This window comes from Artemia sp. Qi Xiang Cuo, chromosome 17, assembly GCF_049724085.1.
Source record: "Artemia sp. Qi Xiang Cuo chromosome 17, ASM4972408v1, whole genome shotgun sequence".
Lineage (NCBI taxonomy): Eukaryota > Metazoa > Arthropoda > Branchiopoda > Anostraca > Artemiidae > Artemia > Artemia sp. Qi Xiang Cuo.
Window position 1 is genome coordinate 22,722,099 of NC_142810.1, and position 24,249 is coordinate 22,746,347.

The window sequence follows — 24,249 nt, forward strand, 5'->3', positions numbered from 1 at the left end:
TTTTGAAAGAATATTGGAGCATGAAAAGAACAATTTCATTGACAGTGCAAAAGTATTTACCAGAATGAGAGAAGTCAATCCAGAGTCAGATTTTGTCAGACATCATTGTCAGCAACATGGACCATCTCTTTTTGAAAGCCAAGCACAGAGTCAATCCAAGATCTCAATGTATCAGTTCTATAGACAACATTCTAGAATATTGCTTGAAAGGTTGACTGCAATGATGGGAGATAATCTCAAAGCTTGCCTTGTCAATTTTCAGCCATTTTGCTCCTAACATCAGCCTTCCTTAAAGAAAAGGTTTCAGTTGCGGATATTGAGCTAGCAACGTTTGTCCAAAACCAAGAAAAACTCTGTTTCAGTTTTGCCATGGCACTACTTGCTTCAGAGAAGTCCTAGGTAAAGGAAACTGCCGGCAACATCAGCTTAAGCAAGCCAATTGCCTATGCGAATTGGCTGTCAAAGCACCTTTTGCAGTTGCTGCTGCCAAAAGAACATTTAGCAAGCTCAAGTTTGTTAAGAATTTGCTGAAAACTGCCATGGTTGATTCTTGACTACATTCACTTGTGTTTTTGGCGAATGAAAAAGACCTCACCAATGCCATTGACTTAAACAAAATTGTCCAGTGGTGGTCCACTTGAAGAAGAGGCAAATAAAAACATAGCTGTTCTTAGTTACGCATTTAAACACAAGGTATTCCGTTTTAGCTTCTTTTTTTGTCTCCGTAGATAAGTATAAAGAATTAATTATAATAAATTTTCTCATGATGTATTGTGTAATCTAGGAGTTGCTTAAATGAAGGGATCTCACCCCTCCCCCCTGGCCTGGGTGCTTTGAGTCACCCCTGAGTACCATGCTACTTTGGAATTCAACCTAGCCTAGTTCCTTCCTGAAATTGAAAGGAAATTAAATACATAACCATATTTTGGTTAACTGACTTTAAATAAAGTGAAGTTCAATAAAAAAACAAAAAAAAACTTACCAGTGATTTGCGTACAGCAATATTTGTTTGATAAACAGAGGAACTGGTTTCAGCAGGATAGTTTACCAACTTATCATTTGAAGTATCTGCTACAGGAGGTTCTAAATTACTGGAAGAATCTTCAGCCAAGAAGTTGTTTTCAGAGGTCGTATCAACTTTGTTTCTCTTTTTGGCAGGTTGAGTAATTGGACTATTTTGAGATAGATAGCTAGGTTTCTGTATCTGGTTAACTGTCTCATCAGGATAAGCAAGACCTTTAACTTTAAGCATATCAACCACTTTTATTAATGAACTAGTTTGAGCTTGTGGAACAGTCACTTCACCTGAATACATAAATTTCACCAAAGCTAGCAAATCATGAAATTTAACATCCTTTAGAATAATAATAGGATGGGGGTGTGAAATCCCTAACAGAAGTGTTTCAAAGTAGGAACTACAAGATGAGAGAACAAGTCGGTGACATTTGATGCTTTGATTGTCACATGATAGGGTGACATCTGTGAAATGTTCACTGTTTAATAGAGATAAAAAAGCTCCACGAAATACATCTAGGTAGTTGTTCCACTTTAAACAAAATTCTTTTTGCTCCATTTCAGAAATAATGACTAAATCCTTGAATGACAAAAACTTGCTGAAATTGATTGAAACATATAAATAAGTATTCCAAATTACAGGCATTAGGGCTGTTCTTTTACTCATCTTTGAGCTAAGATCTTACATCTTTTGACAAAGAACGCTTAAAAGTGAAATCGTAGTACTAAGATCTTACATCTTATAGCATTCTTTTGCAAATGTCTTTTATCATTCTGCTCTGATCAGCGGTCTAAGAACAATGATGAGTACATCATCAAAGTTCTCTCATCATCGTTCTATATGGCAGAAAAATGGTGTCTTTGACACTTTTTGCTAACATCAGTGAGCTGTAAGATCTTAGAATAAAAATGAATTAAAAGAACGGAAATCTTTGCAGAAAGATGTGAAATCTTAGATGTAAGATCTTAGTGCAAAAGAACGGGCCTATTATATGCACTAAAGGTGAAAACTAAGAAAGTACTCTACAGTTATAAATAAAGAGCAACTCAATGCATGTATTTATCTTTCTAAGATTTGACATTCTATTTAAATTTATAAATATACCTAGCTTGATAATGATTCTGTCTCTATGAATGCTGAACAATATGCATTCATGATTTGCAAGAATTCTTAAATCAACATTATCTAATTTAATTTTTGTATGACCCCTGAAGACCCTTGGATTTAACCTGCTAGCTACAGAATCATGTCCTGACATTGTAATATGATGACCAACCATATTTCCAAAACCTTTTAACCACATCACATTTTAGCTATTGTGTTAAAACTCCTAAACAAAAACCAAATAATTTTTCACCAGATTTTAGTGGAAAAGCTGAGAAACTTTATAATTAAATTTTGGGTCATTGAATTAGTCAGAGAAGAAGGTTGTCTCATTAGATAGCTGACTCATGGAATTGCTAAAGGATTATACTTTCTCAAAACTTTTAATAAGGGCACATCAGAAATATAAATACAAAAGTTTGTCAGTCTTGAATTAAACCCTGGAATGTAGTCATTTGTGGTAAAAATGCTGGCTCCTTAGGCCTACTCTTTACTGTGAACTGTGGCTTTTGTCCAAACTTTTAAAGAAAAATTGCAATTGGAAAAAAAATTTCAAAGCACTAAAAAACTTTTGTTTAATGAGCAAGCTGTTAAGAAGGGAGCAGTCCCCCTTATATACAGAGTAATTTCGATTCGTTTTAAGTTTTAAACATGCTCCTTATTTGATTGATAAACCTTTGCTATTTGTTTAATTACAATTCATGACAGTGTAGTTTTATGAATGCAATACTTTTGGTAATACAGAAAAAGAATCAATATTTAAATAATCTCTGTTTGGATTTTGATGTGCAATCAAACAGTTTGTGGTAACAAACTGTAAGTAAAGAGCAAGCTGGCTCAATAGTAACCAAAACTCTAAAAAACAGAATTTTGATACCAATAGACATATGAAAAAAATTGGCTTATTATGCTGATTCCAAATATATATGTTTCATTAAATTTAGTCTTACCCACAAGCCTGAGAAACTTTGTCTGATTTTCAAAAAAAGGGAGAAAAACCCCCAAGAAGTCATATAATTTTAATGAAAATCTCACCATCAGATTCAGCATATCAAAGAACCCTACTGCAGAGGTTTCAAGCTTATATCTGCAAAAATGTGGAATTTTGTAATTTTTGCCAGAAGAAAGATGACAGATGCATGTTTATTTGTTGTTGTTTTTTCCTGGGGTAATTGAATTGACTCAGTAGGTCTAGAACATTGGGAGAGGGCTCATTCTGAAGGAAATGAAAAGTTCCAGTGCCCTTTTTAAGTGACAAAAAAATTAGAGGGCAACTAGGCACCCTCCCATACCACTTTTTTCCCAAATTTGTCCAATCAAATTTTTTAGGAAGCTATTTTGTCCAGCAGTTATATAATTTACCCATTGTTTACATATAGTATTTGTTATTGGGAAGTATGCATACATTTTTTGGGTTATTGTAAGTTATTGAAAGGTGGTTAAAACATATCACTAGTTTATAAATAAGTTGTTCAAGAGTAATATATTCCAAAAATACTTATTTATAACAATTCAAACCTCATTTATTAGGCAACTCAAATATAAACCATTTTCTTACCAGGTTTCAAGTTTTTCAAATGCTATTGACAAAAATAGTACTGAATTTTGCAATTCAAAACTTCATCATCAACAATTCAGGGTATATTCCAATTCAGATTATATATTTGCACATTAGGGGGGTAGGTAGATTTCATGGTAAATTTGCAGTGGGCTTTAAAAATAGCTAGGATGAAAGTGAAAAAATCATTTGATGCTTTTTCAGTATAAATTTACAATTGTGACTAATCATAAGGAGACATGTTAAGAAAACATTTCTTACTTTATAATATGTATAGGCTAATGATCCTAGTTAACATATTATCAAAGGGGAGAACCTTTATCCTAAAATCTTTCCTCTTTTTTCCAACTTAATAGAAAAAAAAATACAATTTTTGCCATGCATTCAAGAAAATGTTTATATATTTTGAAATTTGTGCTATAATTTTTTTTTATAGATGGCGTTTATCCCAGTCATTGTTAGTTCTGTTTAAAAAAAATTAAAGTACAGTTCTTAGACATTCATGAATATCTTATAACCTATATATTAACAGAGTATATACCCCACCCCCCTAATGTGCAAATATATACCAAAAATTGCATTCTGAATCTAAATAGAACCAAATGAACTTTACCCCAACCCCTAAATAAGTCCAAATCATGGTATATATTTGGACATAAGGGGGGTGGGGGTAACATTCATTTGTGATGCAAATGAAAGTTGTATTGAGATTCAGAATGCCATTTTGGGCATTTAATTGCACAGGGGGGTGGGGGTATATACTCTGTTAATATATAGGTTCTAAGATATTCATGCATGTCTTAGAACTCTATTTAAAAAAAAAAAAAAAACAGAACTAACAACAACCAGGATGAACACAATCTATAAAAAAAATATGGCACAAATTTCAAAATATATATACACGTTTTCAAATAAAGCATGGCAAAAATCGTAATATTTTTTCTTTTAAGTTGGAAAAAGAGGAAAGATTTGAGGATAAAGGTTCTCCCCTTGGATAATATGTTAACTAGGATCATTATACATATTATAAAGTAAGAATTGTTTTCTTAACTTGTCTCCTTATGATTAGTCACAGTTCTAAATTTATACCCTTTTTTATGCTTTCATTATTCATATAAAATACCTTAGGGGCCGCTTTAAGGGTTCAAGATGCAATTAGCCCCAGAAATAATTATTGAATTATGAAAGAGCATAAAAAAGGCATCACATGATGTTTTCACTTTCATTTTAGCTAAATTATGTGGCCCACTAGAAATTTATCCTATTCATTACTATAAAAAATCTGATTTTTTTTTCTTGCTCTACCCATATCATATAGAAAAAATTATTGTGAGAAACTAGAAAGGGGTCACTCAGTCACAAATTAGAACTTATATTTTCCTTATTACGGGTTAATATCTATAAGCAGGCAGCCAACAATGGGGCAACACACATTTCTCCCATGTTTTTTCTCTAGGCCTATCCTGCTCTCTTTCCTTTGGTTTCCTTATAATTACTTAATTTAGACCCAAGCACCTATAATAAAATAAGCACAAGCAAGCAATATAAGCAAAAGTATACACAAGCAATATATAAGCAAGCACAAGCAAATATAATAGATAATGCTACATCTCCCTTCTGCACACTTAACAAAGTCTATATATCAAGCTGACTTATTGGCTTAATCACTCTGCCACTGCGGGTCAGGGGTAAGTTCACTGATGCAGAAGGGAGTGGTGTACCTTTCGCACGTACACAGGATTCTGCATGGCGCAGGGAGGCAGGTCTGATGTTTGGTGATGAGTTTGGCGACAGTGGCGCCTCTTCTTTGTGTGACTCCTGATCAATTTTGTGGGCTTCTTCTGTTGGATAAGAATCAATGTGCGGATTTGCTACATGGGAGGTGTCCAGATAGACTGTGTCATTGTTTTTGTTTCAAGTTGTTGGGGTGCCTGGTGATGTGGGGGTAGGGAAACGGCGTTGAGAGATATGGGTTCTGTTTCTTTGCAGCCTAGATCTGTCAGCGGTTTCAACTACACAGGATCTAGGATTTTCATGTCGGGAAATGATTTTGGCTTTTGTCCAAGAGCTATTTGCCATTTTCTGGATAAATACTTTGTCACCCATCTGGAGTTCTGGAGTTGCTTTGCTGATTTGTCATAGTAAGATTTCTGCCTATTCTGTTGAACCAACCTGTGCTGCATGAAAACTTTTGTTGGGACAATTCTGGGTTTTAGCTGTCGGTATGTTGATGGTAGGATTGACTGAAGCTGGCAACTCATTAGAAGCTGGGCTGGAGAAGCATAACTGTCAACTGGGCTATTCCTATATTCCAAAAGAGCAATATGAGGGTTGGCTCCAGCTTCTTTTGCTTTAGTGAGTATTTTCTTGCAGATTTGGACTGACTTTTCTACAAGCCCGTTGGATCTTGGGTATATGGGGCTAGATGTTTTCAAGCTGATTCCCCAGGACTGAGCAAAATCTTTGAATTCCTGAGAGAAGAGTTGTGGACCGTTGTCAGGGGATATGAGCTGGGGAATCCCAAAATGTGAAAAAATGGTTTTCATCTTTTCTATAATGGTGGACAAAGTTTGGCTTTGCAATTTTTCAACTTCAAGAAACCTGCTATAATAATCACTGATTATGAGGTAGCATGCTCTGTTTCACTCAAATAGGTCAATACCAAGGTGTTGCCAAGGGATTGATGGTATCTGGCTGCTTATTAGCGGTTCCTTCTGGTTGTTGGCAGCAAACTTCAAACATATTTCGCAATTCTGGACAAACCTCTCTATATCTGCATTCATCTTTGGCCAGTATACAATCATTCTTGCACGCATTTTAGTTTTGTCTATTCCCAGGTGAGCATGGTGGAGTTGGTTTTGTAGCGATGACGATTCTTATGTGACTATATAAATGTGGCTGTAAAAGGACTGGGCTTAATTGTGGTAATAAATATTGACCGCGTCAAATCTAATATCGTACTTTGAAACTGCGAACTTACAACTTATAATTTCTCCGATAGTACCGCTTATATCACTAAAGATCATACTAATAAGGCCTACGCTACCCTCAAGTAATGAGAGAAAATGAAATGTGTAGCCATATAAATGTGACCTCATCTCTTTGAGCTATCTGGAAAACAGATTACTTGGGAACATGCCTTTGGAGACATGCGAACTAATTAGGTGTCATTAGGCTAGATATAGACATATAAAATGAAATAAACACAGGTAAAAAACAATAGATTTATTGAGACTTACATATTTAGGTGAACAGCAATGAGTCACTTCAAATGACAATAACGGTGACTGAGATACAGAAATAAAAGAATCGCCACGCTCGAATGGCGAAAAAATTCTATCTGAATGGTCCTGATTCCATTGTCATGATCTGACATTGTCATGACTCACAATTAGAACCGTGAACTATGAAAATGTCCGCATTTCATAACTGTGAACATGATAATCTCACAATTAGAATCTTCTGTACTGGTGTTTTTTTTTTTTTTTTAGATCAATATATGCTCGGACCTGGGTCGATTTTTTAATAGAAAATACAAGGATACCGCCCACGCCCAACAAATTAAACGCTGCATGGGCCTTGAGTTCCTCCCAAGGCTTCCCACAAGACATGGTCCAACGCCAGTTGTCGTCCTCAGTAGACCACGAGCTTCCTACCTTTGGTTATTTTCTGTTGCCACCTTTCTCTCTGATCACCAATGTTTTGACATCACTCGTATTATTATTATTATTATAGATTTTCATTAATATTGATTTGCTTAACTTTACTTGCACACTGTTAAATTTATTATGGTTGATCATAAGTTGATTTTCATAAGGGATTTGAAATTTGTCTTTACATTAATTAGGGATATTTCCATCTGTCAGGTTTTTTTACCGTTCTGCCTGACTGTGTCGTGATTTTCTCCTCTGTTTAATGCGTTTTTTTCTTTCTCGGTTTTTATTGAAAAATAATGTCGAACTTTTTGTATTGTTTTTTTCAAAAATTCTTGCCCTTTTATTATAATCTCTTTCGCGTGTGCGGCTGCTGAAGTCGGTCTTGATTTCCCTATTTCTTTGCCTACTATATGGTCTTATTCGCCGTCAGACTCTTCGGAACTAGTTTCTGATGAATCCGGATTAGAACTTTTAGAGGTGGCACTTTTTGAGGTATCACCTGCCCTTCCTTCGTAAATTTCTACTCCTTCGGGACTAGAAGGTTGATTTTCTAAGTCCTCGTCTTGAGTTTTTAACTCAGGAGATTTGAAAGATTCTTAAGAACTTTGAGAGGAATCAAGGGTTTTTGCGGAGTTCCTCCACTGTTTGAATGCCATGTCTTCAGGGGGATGGGGCATTTTTTGCACTAGTGTTTCCCTCCATGAAGTCCACTGTTTAGGCTTGACCTTGGACACAGTTATATCATGATATTGACCTTGCTGGTCATCTTTGGGAGTATTATTCTCGGACAATGTACTTTGACTCGTTTTTATGGGAAAATTTATTAAATCCATAGCTTCTCGCAGGTTTGTTTTAGTTAAATCTTTGGGAGGAGTTTTCTTTACGGTAATACCGGGGGTTTCTACAGCTCTGTTTAATTCTTCCTGTAATGACAGAGGCCTTTCTATTGGTGTTGCAGGGGAAACCATATCGTCTGGAAATCTTGTGGGGGGACAAGGGGTCGAAATTCTATCGGGGAAAAATTGGGTTTTGGAGATATTGTATAATCCAATTCTCCCGCGCTCTCTGATGATGAACTTTTTGAGCCTTTTGGTGTTTTTATTCTTACTGGTATTAGGGATTTTTTCTTTAGAATAACTAGATTTTTCATAGATAAAAATTCTTCTAAGTTTTCCTCGCCGCTCTCATTCTCGAAATAGTCTTACTAGAAATTAAAGGGTTTTAGCTCTGCCAATCTTGAGCTAGGGGGCTCACTTTCTGCTTCTGAGGAATCTATAGAGGATGAACGTGATCCCCATCTCTCTGGAAATTTGGCTCTTTTTATTCGGCTAACATGCGCCTTGTAAGTTCTTCCACTATCGGGGTTTTCCATTTTTCATTTGTCATCAAAAAAAAAAAACACCAGTACAGAAGAGTCTAATTGTGAGATGGTCATGTTCACAGTTATGAACTGCGGACATTTTCATAGTTCACAGTTCTAACTGTGAGCATTGTCAGATCATGACAATGGAATCAGGACCATTCAGATAGAATTTTTTCGCCATTCGAGCGTGGCGATTCTTTCATTGTTGTATCTCAGTCACCGTAATTGTCATTTGAAGTGACCCATTGCTGTTCACCCAAATATGTAAGTTTCAATAAATCTATTGCTTTTTTACCTGCGTTTATTTCATTTTATATGTCTATATCTAGCCTAATGACAGCTAATTAGTTCGCATGTCTCCAAAGGCACGTTCCCAAGGAATCTGATCTCCAGATAGCTCGAAGAGAAGAGGTCACATTTATATGGCTACACATTTCATTTTCTCTCATTAATTGAGGGTAGCGTAGGCCTTATTAGCACGATCTTTAGTGCTATAAGCGGCGCTATCGGAGAGCTTATAACTTGTAAGTTCATAGCTTCAAAGTACGATATTAGATTTGACGCGGTCGATGTTTATTACCAATTAAGCCCAGTCCTTTTCTTTTATAGCTAATAATTTCTTTATAGCACACATAAGAACCTTCATCGCTACAAATGGCGCAGTCGGAAATTGGAGGAAAACTTGCGAACTAATTACGCTATAAATTTTGTAATTTGAATTTAATTATTAGGAACGATACAGACATATAAGTAAAGGCCTATCGCCGCTAAGCTACTACAGGGAAACCCTTTAGATATCTCATAGGAGATAATAGCCTCCCCAAAAATAGGTTAAGTGAAAAAATAAATTTATTTTGAATTGATTAAAAAAAAAATCGCAGACGACCTTAACGACTTATTAATAGTTCAATAGTTAGTCGCGAAAAATATAGAAATAGCAAAGTCTATCCCAGAGTACAATGCGCAATCAAATATTGACGAATTTAATATCCAATTGGCCCAGTTTGTACAACTAACAAAAACAGAGTTAGAAGCGTTAGTCGACATGCTCCTATTACGACTAAAAGGCTAGGCCTAAACCTTTCTAAAACAAATTGAACATACCATAGGCAATGACGCCAACTTGCCAATAAATACGGTGGACAAATTGTTAAAAGCATTTAAAGATAGATTTATCGAAACCAGTTCCATAAATAAATTAAAACACGGAATGGTGAGCTTTGATTATTCACAGAATATAAGAGAATATCTTGATAATATACGCATTTCAGTAGAGGCAAAATATGGAAGAGGTTCAGGAGAACTGTATGAAAAAGTCATACTAAATACCTTTTTGCAAGGGCTACCCCCAAAACTATATAGAGTGGTAATATCCAAAAATATTCAGACGTTGGATCTTGCAGTTCAGGAGGTAGAGCGATTGATCGAAGCTGATACGATGGTCACTAATCACAGTAAAGCAAAAATAAATAGCCTAGGCGAGTCAAACTCAAACCCAACCTTCAAGGGCGATCAGGCGTCTCCCAATTTCTTTTCAAGGGATAACTCCCCAGTGCCACAAAGAAATAAAACGCAAGAACCCGCTAGGCAAAAACAGTACGTTTTCAGCCTGTCAAACAATCTAATTACGAAAATAACCCTACAATAATAAGGTGCTATATTTTTAATAGACCTGGAGATATCGCGAGAGAGTGCCGTTATGTCCCCAATCACATACCAAAAATTGCTGACGGTAGTACGCAAAATTATGGCAACCATTTGTTTGGAAGAACAAATTTTAGCGCCGGTGGTGCGCTAGGCTATAGCCAGAGAAGATTGCGCCAATCAGTACCTTACAACGAGTACAAACCAAATTTTTATAACCCTCCCCCCAATAGACAAATAAATTACCGATTTGAAAACCCAAATAATCGCCAAAGCCAATATAATGCGAGAATGCTATATAGAAATCACGAAAATTTGCCGATGGGACATGAAAATTTTGCAAGCCAACGGCATTAGCAGTCAGCACCAGCAAGCGGTACTGACACAAGACATCCAAGTTACCATAATAATATATGGCGAAGGCAGACAGATATAAATCAATTAGATATGCCTACGGAACCTCATATGTCTGAATATCTATTACAGGCACCGACACATGAAATAAATTCTCAGGGAACCGTTTCAGGCCCCTCAGAAATATGAATTGGACCCATAGGGTGCCCGGAATATTTAATAGGTCCAAAACAATGGTAGTGCCGTCTTGTAGTGATAATAATAATAGGTTGCCTATATTTAAAGATTTTTGTGTAGAAAACGTTTACTTTAAGGCTTTAGTTGACAGCGGAGCTACAGTTAATATTATAAGCTCATGCATATTGAATATGTTGCCTCTGCAAATTAGGCAACAAAGAAATTTTAATAATCCCAATTTAACTAGTGTGACAGGGCATAAATTGGATGCAAGAGGTTCAATTTGCCTAAACGTAAAAAGGGACAATAGGATCTTTCCGACAAATTTGATAATATGCGATAACTTTCCGTACGAAGCAATTATAGGCACACATTTTTTAAGGTCCAATAGAGTACTATTAGACGTAGCAAACGAGAGGCTCGTCTACCCGGCTAAGGTAGGGGAAGAAATTTCTACCTTAAAAAATCGTAACAGAGGTTACGAAGACAACGTAACAGTAAACAAAATTTCTGACAGTATAAGGTCGCAATCTTTTGAACCTCATGTCTTGCAAGGAGGAAAAGGAATAATTGGCAATTTGTCCAATTATTCTGAAAGACATTGCATAGATTAAGTAAATTTAAATAATAAAAGTATTGAATCCGCAAAAATAAAAATAGGAGATATGCGACAGTACAGGTCAAACGAAATCACGAAAATAGCGGAATTACGTAAGAACATAATAAAACACAACGTGACGCTGCAAGATGCCACAATGGCGCGGCATAGGGCCATTATGAGCTTAATAAATAATGAAAGTAAATAGCAATAATACGGGTTCGTAATAAGGAAAACAAAAGTCCCTCCCAAAACAATGCAAAAATTCAAATATCACAGATAATTGAGCCAGTGGTTAGCAAATCCGAAATATGGTTTGCGACCCCATCTGAAATTCCCGAAAATCTGCTATGCGAGGAACAGATTATATCTTATGACAAAGAAGAAGGTTTTATTTGGGTAACTAATAACCACGAAAATGATACAATTACAATAAAAAATGGGACGTGTTTAGTTTAAATCCAGGTTTTAACGGAGAATGATTTAAATAGATGGGAAAATTCTAAAAGAAACGTAGTTAACGGAATTAAAACCTCAAATAACAAATATCCTTTAACTAAATCGCAATTTCTAAACAAGTTTAATGTGGATCATATTACGGGCATGGAACTTAAGAAAAAATTTTGCGAATTATTACGAAATTTTAAGCATATATCTTCCGCATCTGAAGATGACATCAGACTGATACCATTTTATGAACACTATATTTTAACGACTGGTAATCCCGTAGCAAAACAGCCATATAGTGTGCCATATAAGCACAAAGAATGGATAAAAAATAAAATTCACGAATAAGAAAAAAATTAAATTATACGCCCAAGCGTAAGTCTGTATAGTACACAAGTGATCTTAGTACCAAAGAAGAATGGCGACTTTAGACTTCTTATAGATTATAGAACTCTCAACAAACAAGTAGTTAGCTATAAATTTCCTTTAACAAGAATAGATGAAATTCTTTACTCTATTTCAAGCAAGAACAAAAATTTTTTACTTCCTTGGACCTTACCCAAAGCTACCACCAAGTGAAAATAGCCGAAAAAGATGTCCATAAAACTGCATTTTCATCATCTGAATGTGGTTCATATGAATACTTAAGGGTACCATTTGGACTTAATACAAGTTCAAGCGCGCTATGTAGACCCCTATTACACCTGTTAAGAGGATTAAAGAATATCATTCATTTTGTTGATGATGTCATAAGAGTGGAAGAAAACACAGAACAACACTTAGAAACGTTAGCCAAGGTCCTCGAAAAGTTCTGACAGGGCGATTTAAAATGCCAGCCTGAGAAAGTAAATTTATTTCAACCTGAAATTAAATTTTTAAGAGTAGTAGTAACACAAAGAGAGATATCCCTAGACACGGATAAAATAAAATGTGTTGAAAACCTCAAACCCCCCAGAACTATGAAAGAATTAAGGGGAATTTTACGTATTACTGGCTAGTTTAGAAACTTCATGCGCGATTACGCCCAAATTTCGAAACGCCTCACGGAATTAGCTAAAGGGAACTCCCAAAATGTTACCTGGTCCCAGGAATCTCAAACTTCCCTAGACCGTCTCAAAAAGGCGCTCACTTCTGAACCAATTTTATCACTTCCTGATTTCGAAAATGGACAATTTGTGGTCACAACTGATGCTAGTTCAAAAGGCATTGGGGCCGTTCTCTGGAAAATAATTGCCATAGGAAACCATAATCCTTACCAAGGACCTCCGAATCAAAAAAAATATAAAAAGTTATATGCTTTCCGAGTAGATCGCTATTAAAGGGCGAAAGTATTTATTCCACCAAGAACTTAGAATTATCATCTATAATCCACCACTTGGACGAATTTAGATACAATTTAATTGGTAGAAAATTTATACTACGATCAGACCATAAAAGCTTGCAGTACCTGCGCACATTTAAAAACCCCACGGGAGTTCTAGCTAGATGGATTATGAAAATCTAAGACCTAGATTACGAATTTGAACATTTAAAAGGTAAACAAAACGCAGCTTGTGACTTTTTGAGTAGATAACCAGAAAATATTTCGTCGGAAGCTGAGGAAAATGAAGTTAACGCTATCAATGCTAAGAGCAAACATAAATGTAAGAAAAACAAAGTCAAAGACAGTAAAGGAAAATAGGGTTAACTATTGTCCCTTGTCGTTAGAAAATATAAAAGAAAGCAAAAAAAGGACGAAATGTGTTCGGCGCTTATTAATTATTTTGTGAATGACGATGCGTTATCGGATAAATTTAAAACTCTTAGAAAAGAGATAGATAATTTTTACTATGATCTTGATGAAGAAATACTGTGTAGAATAGTGACTGCTGAGACAAATAGAAACCAAACCTCAATAATACCTGTATTACCACAAAACTTAATAGTGCCTGCATTTGAATATTTTCATTCAGATACAGGTGGACATTTAGGAGTAATGAAAACTCCATAAATTAAAACAATATTTTTACGTGCCGTCGGCAATGACAAAACTTAAAGAATTTGTAAGTACATGCAAAGCGTGTAACTTAAGAAAAATCCCCCCAGCTTATCCTAATCCTCCAATGGGAAGGGTCCCGGTAGCAAGGTATACCTTCGATATTATCTCATTTGACTTATACGGGACGAGCGGAGCCTTGCCTGTTTCTAGCAGAGGCAATGCTTGTATTCTTTCAGTTATAGACAATTTTTCCGGATTTACTTTTGCAAAAGCATTAAAAAATCAAAGCGCTTACGCCACAAGTAAGGCGTTAGCAAAATTATTTTTAAAATTTGGCATTCCATATAAGGTTTTGAGTGACAACGGAAGCAATTTTGTTTCAAAAGTAACAAAAGACTTAATGAGTTTTCTTAATATAGAGAAAATGGTGACAGCCCCGTACCACCCAAAAGCTAATGGTAAAATAGAAAATAGGAATAAAATATTTTCAAACTTATTAAGTATTTATACAAAAGGCAATAGGAGCGACTGGGATCAATTGTTACCTTATTTAACTAACGTAATCAATACTGCTTATTCAGAAACAACTAAAGACAATCCATTTTATTTACTTTTTGGTCGTGATTTTAGAATCCCATATGATGAGATTATTGAATCTCGGCAGTATTATAATAACTCAGAGGATTACAAACAAGAATTCATAAATAGGATGAGGAAGACTTATAAAATAGTTAGGCAAGAGTTGGAAAAATGTGAGACAAACCAAGAGCTAAGAAACCAACCCAAAGTCAAGGGGAGTATAGATTTCAAAGTAGGAGACTGCGTCTTCCTAAAGAACGAAGCAAAAACGGAAGGCAAAAAACTTTCCAACAAATATTCTGGACCGTACAGAATAGTCAAAACGTACGATAACGATTATACTTTTAAAATGGAAAACCCCAATAGTGGAAGAACTTACAAGTCGCATGTTAGCCGAATAAAAAGAGCCAAATTTCCAGAGATATGGGTATCACATCCCTCCTCTACTGATTCGTCAGAAGCAGAAAGTGAGCCCCCTAAATCAAGATTGACAGAGTTAAAACCCTTTAATTTCAAGTAAGACTATTTCGATAATGAGAACGACGAGTAAAACTTCGAATAATTTTTATCTATGAAAAACCTAATTATTCTAAAGAAAAAATCTTTAATACCAGTAAGAATAAAAACACAAAAAAGTTCAGAAAGTTCATCATCAGAGAGCGCGGGAGAATTGGATTATACAATATCTCCAAAAACCCAATTTTTCCCCGATAGAATTTCAACCCCTTGTCCCCCCCAAAAGATTTCCAGACGATATGGTTTCTCCTGCAACACCAATAGAAAGGCCCCTGTCTTTACAGGAAGAATTAAACAGAGCTGTAGAAACCCCCGGTATTACCGTAAAGAAAACTTCTCCCAAAGATTCAACTAAAACAAATCTGCGACAAGCTATGGATTTAATAAATTTTACCATAAAAACAAGTCAAAGTACATTGCCCGAGAATAAAACTACCAAGGATGACCAGCAAGGACAATATCATGATATAACTGTGACCAAGGTCAAGCCTAAACAGTGGACTTCATGGAGGAAAACCCTAGTGCAAAAAATACCCCATCCCCCTGAAGACATGGCATTCAAACAGTGGACGAACCCCGCAAAAACTCTTGATTGCTCTCAAGAATCTTTCAAATCTCTTGAATTAAAAATTCATGACGACGACTTAGAAAATAAACCTTCCAGGCCCAGAGGAGTGAAAATTTATGAGGGACTGGTAGGTGACACCTCAAGAAGTGCCATATCTACAATTTTTCACCTAGGGTCATCAGAACCCAGTTCCGAAGAGTCTGACGGCGAATCAGACCATATAGTAGTTAAAGAAATAGGGAAATCAAGACCTACTTCAGCAGCCGCAAAAGCGAAAAAAACTAAATTAAAAGGGGAAGAATTTTTTAAAAAACAATAAAAAAAGTTCGACCTTATTTCGATATAAAAACCTAAAAAGAAAAAACCGCAAGAAACAGAGGAGAAAATAACGACACAGTCAGGCAGAACGGTAAAAACACCTGACAGATGTAAATATCCCTAATTAATGTAAAGACAAATTTCAAATCCCTTATGAAAATCAACTTATGATCCACCATAATAAATTTAACAGTGTGCAAGTAAAGTTAAGTAAATATTAATAAAAAAAATAATAATAATAATAATACAAGTGATGTCAAAACATTGGTGATCAGAGAGAAAGGTTGGACCAGAAAATAACCAAAGGCAGGAAGCTCGTGGTCTACTGAGGACGACAACTGGCGTTGGACCATGTCTAGTGGGAAGCCTGGGGAGGAACTCCAAGCCCACACGGCGTTTAAATTGCTGGGCTTTGGCGGTCTCCTCGGATTTTCTATGAAAAAATCGACCCAGGTCCGAACAAATATTGGTCTAAAAAAAAAAAAAAAAACACCAGTACAGAAGAGTCTAAATGTGAGATGATCATTTTCACGGTTAGAACTGCGGACATTTTCATAGTTCACAGTTCTAACTGTGAGCATTGTCAGATCATGACAATGGAATCAGGACCATTCAGATAGAATTTTTTCGCCATTCGAGCGTGGCGATTCTTTTATTGTTGTATCTCAGTCACCGTTATTGTCATTTGAAGTGACCCATTGCTGTTCACCCAAATATGTAAATTTCAATAAATCTATTGCTTTTTTACCTGTGTTTATTTCATTTTATATGTCTATATCTAGCCTAATGACAGCTAATTAGTTCGCATGTCTCCAAAGGCATGTTCCCAAGGAATCTGTTTTCCAGATAGCTCAAAGAGAAGAGGTCACATTTATATGGCTTCACATTTCATTTTCTCTCATTAATTGAGAGTGGCGTAGGCCTTGTTGGCACGATCTTTAGCGCTATAAGCGGCACTATCGGAGAACTTATAAGGTGTAAGTTCATGGTTTCAAGTTATGACATTATATTTGACGCGGTCAATATTTATGACCACAATTAAGCCCAGTCCTTTTCTTTTATAGCAAATAATTTCCTTATAGCACACATAAAACCTTCATCGCTACAGTTTAGAATGTTAGTTCTCAGCATGTGAGGTATGATGATCTGCTGGCCTTTCAATAGCAGACCATTGTGGACTTTCAGTTCATGCTGGATATTCCAGAAGGCCAAAATTGACATTTTGATGGCCAGCCATCACATACAAGTGTTGCTAGTTGGGCATCTTGGCGTGTCTCATGCTGGATTTCCTCAAGTTTAGAGTTGCTCACTGGTAAGGATTTCATCACTGTATGAACATAATCTTTGATGTCATTCTGTAATTGAGTGTATGTGAAGATGTGATAGTGCATCTGGTATTGGTGTTTCTGCTCCAGGGCTGTATTGGACTTCCAAGTTGTAGGGCTGAATCTGTATCATCATTTGCTGGAGCCAGGCGGGTACATCATGGAGTGGGCGTGACAGGATAGTCTCTAGTGGGTGATGGTCAGTTGTAACAAAGACATTGTGACCAAAGATGTAGTGGTGGAAGTGCTTGCATCCAAAAACGATGGCATACAGCTCTTTCCCCATCTGTGAATAGTTCTGCTTTGTCTTGCTTAGCGCCCATGAAGCAAAACCAAAGATTTTACCTTTCAAGGATAGTTCAGCTCCCAGCCCATGTTTTGATGCATCTACCTTAAGGTTCAGTGTTTTGCAGTCATATTAAAAAAAAGATAAGCTGTCTGATATAGACCTTTTTATTTCTTCCATTGATGATTTGTGGACAGCTTCCCACTTGAATTCTTTGGCTTTTGTCAGGTCTCTCAATGGCTTGTTCTTTGAAGATATATCAGGTATGTATTTTGATAGGAAATTCAACATTCCAAGTAATGTCTGAAGCTCCTCTTTTGACTTGGGATTTGGCATATCCTTTATTGCTTTTATTTTTTCAGGATCAGGCTTTATTCCTTCTTTGGTGATGATATGTCCAAAGTATTTGACCTGATCTTTTGCAAATTCGCATTTGTCTTTGTTGAATCAAATTCCTGTTCTTTAGCTCTGTTGAGAACTGCAGTAAGCCTTTTGTCATGCTCTTTATGGGATTTTCCGTATACTAAGATGTAGCATCCAAATATTGTGCTGAAAGTTGTTAGTTACAAAGATTGGGTAGAGAGTGGTAGTATCCAATAGCCTGAGTGAGCTTCTAACTTGCTGAAAATAACTGCTCCATCTATCTTGGCAACAGCATCCTCAAAGGTTGGGATAGGCTAGTGTGGGCATTTTATGGCCTTATTAAGGTCCATGGGGTCAATACACAATCTGACAGTTCCATCCTTTTTCTCAACTGTTACCATGGCATTTACCCAATCTGTTGGTTCATTAACCTTTTCAATGATGTTAAGGGATTCCAACCTATCTAGTTTGTTTTTAAGCTTTTCTTTCATGCCTAGTGGTACTTTTCTAGCTGGGTGTACAGTTGGGGTTGCATTGTCCTTTAAATGTATCTTGCATTCTGTTTCATCTTTCCCTATGCCCTCAAACACATTAACATTTTCAGCTTCTGGGGACTGTTCAATGTTCAGAACAAGCTTGATCAGGTTCAGGTCTTTGCTTGTTTTGAGGCCAATTATGGGTGTGGTATTTGATTTTACTATGTAGAATACATGTGATTGTATAGGTCCATTTCTGTAGCTGCATACCCCAAGGTAGGGTATGGCTGACCAACAGTAGCTGGTGAGTCGTTGAGTGGCTTTGGCTTTTCTGACAGTTCACTTAAGTATTGAGATGGGAGTATGTTGACCTGAGCACCAGTATCAACCTTAAATTTGATCTTCAGCTCTCTACTGACAAATATTTCTGCAAAAAACCTCATCACTGCTGGAGTCTTTTCCAATTACATATAGAAATACCTGCATATAGAAATACCTTGGTTTCTTCCTGATTTTGTAATTCACTAGTGAAACTAGGGCTCTCTGTTGCACCATTGCCAACAGCATTCAATGCCTTGCTTCTGTAGACTTTGGCAAAATGGTTACTCTTTTTGCACTTTGAGCATGTTTTTCCTTTAGCAGGGCATATATGTTGGAGAGAGTATGTGCCACCACAGAAGTAGCACTCTGCTTTCTTATGAGGCGGATAGTATTTGCTTTTGAAATGGCATCCACTTTTTGCTTGATTTCTTTCTGTTCAAATGTTTTGAGTTGCACTTGGGTTGATTCATGTGCACAACAAATTGTGACAGCTTGGGTAAGTGTGAGACTGTCACCAATTCCCAAGAGTTTCTCGTGCAGTCTAGGATTTGTCACTCCACATACTATTTTGTCTCTCACGATCTCACGTTCATCAGTATATTCACATGGTTTGACTAGTTTTTTAGTTCTTTTATGTATTTCTCAACATTTTCAGTGTCTCTTTGGTCTTGCTTTTGGAAGATGTAGTATGAGAACACTTTGTTTTTCTTAGGGACTGCATACTCTCTGAACTTTTTCAAATACGCCTTGAATTTGTCTTTATCTGCTTCTGTGAGCTCAAATGTGCTGAATATCTCTTGCCCTTGATTACCAATCCATATGAGAAGGTATGCACATAGCACTTTCTTTGACTTTTTAGCAAGGGGACCTTTGTACATCAGTGTTGCATAACTCTTGAACTTGGTCCATTCAGAAGCAAGATCATTGGTGGTTCAGTTGATAGACGGTTGACTTATATCCATGACTTCTGACACCATGTAAAATTCTTTGATTCAATAGTTTAATATAGACCCAAGCACCTATAATAAAATAAGCACATAATAAGCACAAACAAGCAATATAAGCAAAAGCATACACAAGCAATATATAAGCAAGCACAAGCAAATATAATATATAATACTACACTTATTATGGGTTAAAATCTTTAAGCAGGCAGCCAACAATGGGGCAACACACATTTTCCCTTGGTTTTTGTCTAGGCCTATTCTGCTCTCTTTCCTTTGGTTTCCTTATAATTACTTTATAGTCCTGAATGTCCATAGAAATGTGATGGAGAAACTGAGGTAAATTTTTTGTTATTCATATTATTGACTTACAAATAAAGTAAACATACAAATTGATGTCTTTTTTTATGCTCTTTCCAAATATAATAATTATTTTTGTCAGACATGAATTTTACCCTCCACTCCTATATATGCCAATTCAGGGTATATATTAGCACATTAGGGGGTGGGGGGGGAAGTTTAAACTTAGCTCTCATTTACACCAGAAATAAAATGTATGCATACCCCCCCCCCCATGTGCAAATACATACCCTGAAACATACCACTCAATGCTTTTTTTTTATGCTGTTTCCAAGTATAATAATCATTTTTGTTGGGAATGAATTTTACCTACACCCCTATACATACCAATTCAGGGTATATATTTGCACATTAGTGGGGTGGAGGTAAAGTTTAAATTTACCTCCCATTTACATCAGGAATAAAATTTACCCCCCTCCCCTAATATGCAAATATATACCCTGAATTGGTATATATAGGAGTGGGGGTAAAATTCATTTCTGAAAAAAATGATTATTATAGTTGGAAAGAGCATAAAAAAGGCATCAAGTGGCATGTTTACTTTATTTGTAAGTCAATAATATGATTTGCAAAAAAATTACCCAAAAATGATTATTATATTTGGAAAGAGCATAAAAAAAGGCATTGAGTGGTATATTTATTTTATTCATAGGTCAATAATATGAATAACAAAAAAATTACCAAAACTGAAAATACAAGGAAAGAAGGGAAAATAAAGGTTATCGTACTGCAACATATGTTAACTAGGATTATTTGGTAAATATCTACCAAATCATATTATTGACTTACACATAAAGTGAATATACCACTTGATGCCTTTTTTTTATGCTTTTGAAAATTATAGGCCTAGAAATCTTTTATTTTGTAAACTAATGTTCGCCCCCCCCCCTATTTATTCCACATCATATTAATTTTTTCTAACGTAGGGGGGGGGGGTAAAGTTTAAACTTACCTCCCATTTACATCAGAAACAAAATTTGCCGTCAACCCCCTGCCCCTAATGTAGAAATATATACCCTGAATTGGCAAGTATAGGGGGAGGGGCTGAAATTCATTTCTGATAGAAATGATTATTATATTTGTAATCAGCATAAAAAAAGGCATCAAGTGGTATATTCACTTTATGTGTAAGTCAATAATATGATTTGGTAGATATTTACCAATTATTCTGCATAGGCTATTAGCCTATGAAGAAAGAATTGTTTTCTTAATATGCTTCCTTATGTATGGCTGGTCTCCTAGGCTTACATCCCAGCATCAGCTACTACTTCAATTCTCTCACTTCTTATAGGCCTACTGTGAACTTTCCCCCCAGCCCCCTAATGTGCAAATATATACCCTGAATTGGTATAAATAGGGTGGGGGCTAAAATTCATTTCTGACAAAAATGATTAGCCTATTATATTTGTGAAGAGCATAAAAAAAGACATTGAGTGGTATATTCACTTTATTCATAACTCAATAATATGATTTGGTAAAAATTTACCACCAATAAGATTAGTTTACTAGGCTACTACAGTTTGGTGTTTACAAACAAAACCATATGCACTGTGAAAAAATTCAGATTGGAATATTGCCTCAATTTGTGAGACACAGACATTATTTCTATATTCTGTGATTTTTCCCATATTGCATAGACCTAGAGCATTCATTAAATTGTGATTTACTTCAATATATAACCCTGATTACTGTCGTGATGAACGTAGAATCCTCCCCTCTTCCCTGAGGACTTGAGAGGCTTTCCTTCTTCTGAATCAAACTGACATATTTCACTATAGTGTATTAATTCGGTTAATGTCTTTTATGAACTTGAATATTAATTTGAGACCTTCACTAAAGTCTTTTGAAGATCTTTCACTACTTAGTAAATCGTCTGGTACCACTATTCTTCTTTCTTTCATGAACTTCCTTATTTGTTTTCTTTTACTGTTCTTTTCACTCCCCAAGGAATTGAATTATTTGCTGATTATTCTTTGTATCTTGCCCTACCACATTTGAGAATATTTTCGGGCGGAACCGAGAACAATGCGGAGTGGCTAAGACCCGCCAAAACCTCAAGTATCGCCGATAGAAACTCCCGCCAGGAAAAGAAAGATTTCCGGTACTTCATAGTGCATTTGAAAAACAGTTGTACCCTAGATAATTGTAAACATAAGCAAAGAGGAGATATTTTAAGAATATCAACTGAACAAAATCTTCCTTTTTCAGTAGTTGCATCTTCCGTTCAAAAACACCTAAAGTGCAAACTGACAATCGTTCAGTTATAAGTGCTACAAAAAGAGTAAATTACACACCTAAATAAGTCTTACTATGCAAACTCTCCACTTCAAGGCAACCATAAAAATACACATGTATATCCTTCATATGCTCAAGCACTTCATGGTATAATACTTCTCCCCGGAGATTCAAACTGGGCAAATTTCAGTCATGCCCAAAAAGTAGATGATAATGATCAAGTGAATAGCAAAGAATTCTCAAATATTGGAACCTTTATAGTGGTAAGTCATCTTATAAGCACATTCGGACACAAACGTCGCCTGAAAGCGGTTTTGCCGAAAATAACTTTTTTTGGCAAAATTGAGTTACAAACGCTATTTTTTGCAAAAAATTCTCTTTCAAACAGTCTAATTGACATAGCTATAAGACGTCTCTAACTGCTTGTATTTTGCAGTTTTCCTTTGCCGAATTGTATTTTCTTTAAAACGGTTTTGCTGAATCGCATATGGGAGTATAGCATGGTCCGTTTTGCTGAAAGTTGCTGATTTGCTGAACGCGACATTGGATAATAAGAAGACGATCTTTCTTATCTTAGTGAACACAACAGCAACACTTTAAGAAATTTAAAAATAAATTTAAAAGTAAGTTTTTTGTGAATTATTGTCTCGATTTATCAGTAGTTGTACCGAACCAATCGTGCTCAAAATCCTCCTCAGGGCCAAACTGTGGTGTTTTCTTTTGTGGCTGGTGAAGTTTTCCCCACAGTAGTGTGCAGATGGTCTTATATCATATTACTATCTTTTCCTGTTTAGCTTAAAGCTTATTCCAATAGGCATTGCAAAGAAGTCCCCCCAAAAAAAGTCCCTCCGGATCCCACCCTAAATACTAATGAAATGGATCCATTTTTGCCCCATCTTGGCTGGTCAAGCTCTCTATCATAAAGCTCACATGAAAGCTCAAATTCTGAGAATAGGACAATTATCAGTGTTGGAGCTAATGTCACAATAGATGATAATGGATTTCAAGAGGTCCTTTATAGGAGCTCAAAAAAAAGGAACTAAACGTCCCCAATCAAAAGTATTTCCCCTCCCCCTGTCCAAGTTTCTCCTTCCCAAAACTTAGGCATTTATCTCAAAATTTCTCCTAATACCCCCTTTGAAATAACAAAGATTACTACAATAAGGGTTGCAATTTTCAAAATGTTAAAATCAATGTTTTCTCTTAAAATTCACCGTAATGGATCTTTGATAATAGCTGTCCAAGATTAGAAATCAGCAGATATAATACTTAATCTAAAATCTCTTTTGAATACCCCAATCAATTCATCTAAATGGAACCCAAAACAATCCCAAACGAAAATAGTAGTATATAATGTTCCCCAAGAAATACCAATTCAGGAGTTAATAGAAGGGCTCTCAGATAGGGCTGGTAACACAATTCCTGTAGAAGATGTCACTCAACTGGGTAAACCCAACTCTAATGGATTAAAAACAATTAGATCTTTCTTATTTACACTGAAGGAAAAAATTAATATCCCAGAAAAGTTATTCCTATTTGGGCAAATCAAACCGCACAAGGAATACAAGCCAAAGCCTATCCAGTGTCAGAAGTATCTGAAAATGGGACACACAACAAATAAATGCAATGAAATTCTCCTAGATTGTAGTAATTGTAAAGACTCCAATCCTAAAGAGTTGACAACTTGCAACAAAACTCAGCCTACATGTATCAATTGTAAAGGCCCACATGAATCCACCAATAAATAACAATGCCCTGCATATAAGAAAAGAGCACTAACACTCCAAATAGCAACAGAGAAGGCCATTCCATACCCTTTTGCAGCTATGGAAGCAAATGCTGCCCAATCACACCAAATAAAACCTATACTGAAATCAAATAAAACTCCCAAGTCAAACACTCCCAATGCATCAAGTACTCCTTACAAAACACCATTCTTTAAGCCCCCTAGCTCACATCTCTATAAAAAAGAATTACCAAGAAAAGAAGCCTCCTTGCCTAGTGAAGTGAGGCCGGCCTGGCACCCCCTCCCAACAGGAAAAAAACCATAAACACTATCAGAAA

General features: G+C 36.0%; 1 protein-coding gene across 2 annotated transcripts in view; it reads right to left on the reverse strand.

Moving 5' to 3' along the window:
- The window catches only part of LOC148942003 (uncharacterized), a 39,451-nt gene extending 17,588 nt beyond the window's left edge, over nt 1-21,863 (reverse strand). Inside the window, exons 1-2 of one of the 2 annotated variants that reach the window (XM_089103744.1) lie at nt 21,779-21,863; nt 983-1,613 (exon numbers count right to left, since the gene is read on the reverse strand). In XM_089103744.1, coding sequence (XP_088959870.1) covers nt 983-1,573 — 591 coding nt within the window. In that variant the 5' untranslated portion in view covers nt 1,574-1,613; nt 21,779-21,863. Of the gene's footprint in view, nt 1-982; nt 1,614-21,617 lie in introns of both variants that reach the window. The other variant, XM_089103743.1, reaches the window with a different exon arrangement.
- Nucleotides 21,864-24,249: the final 2,386 nt, after the last annotated feature.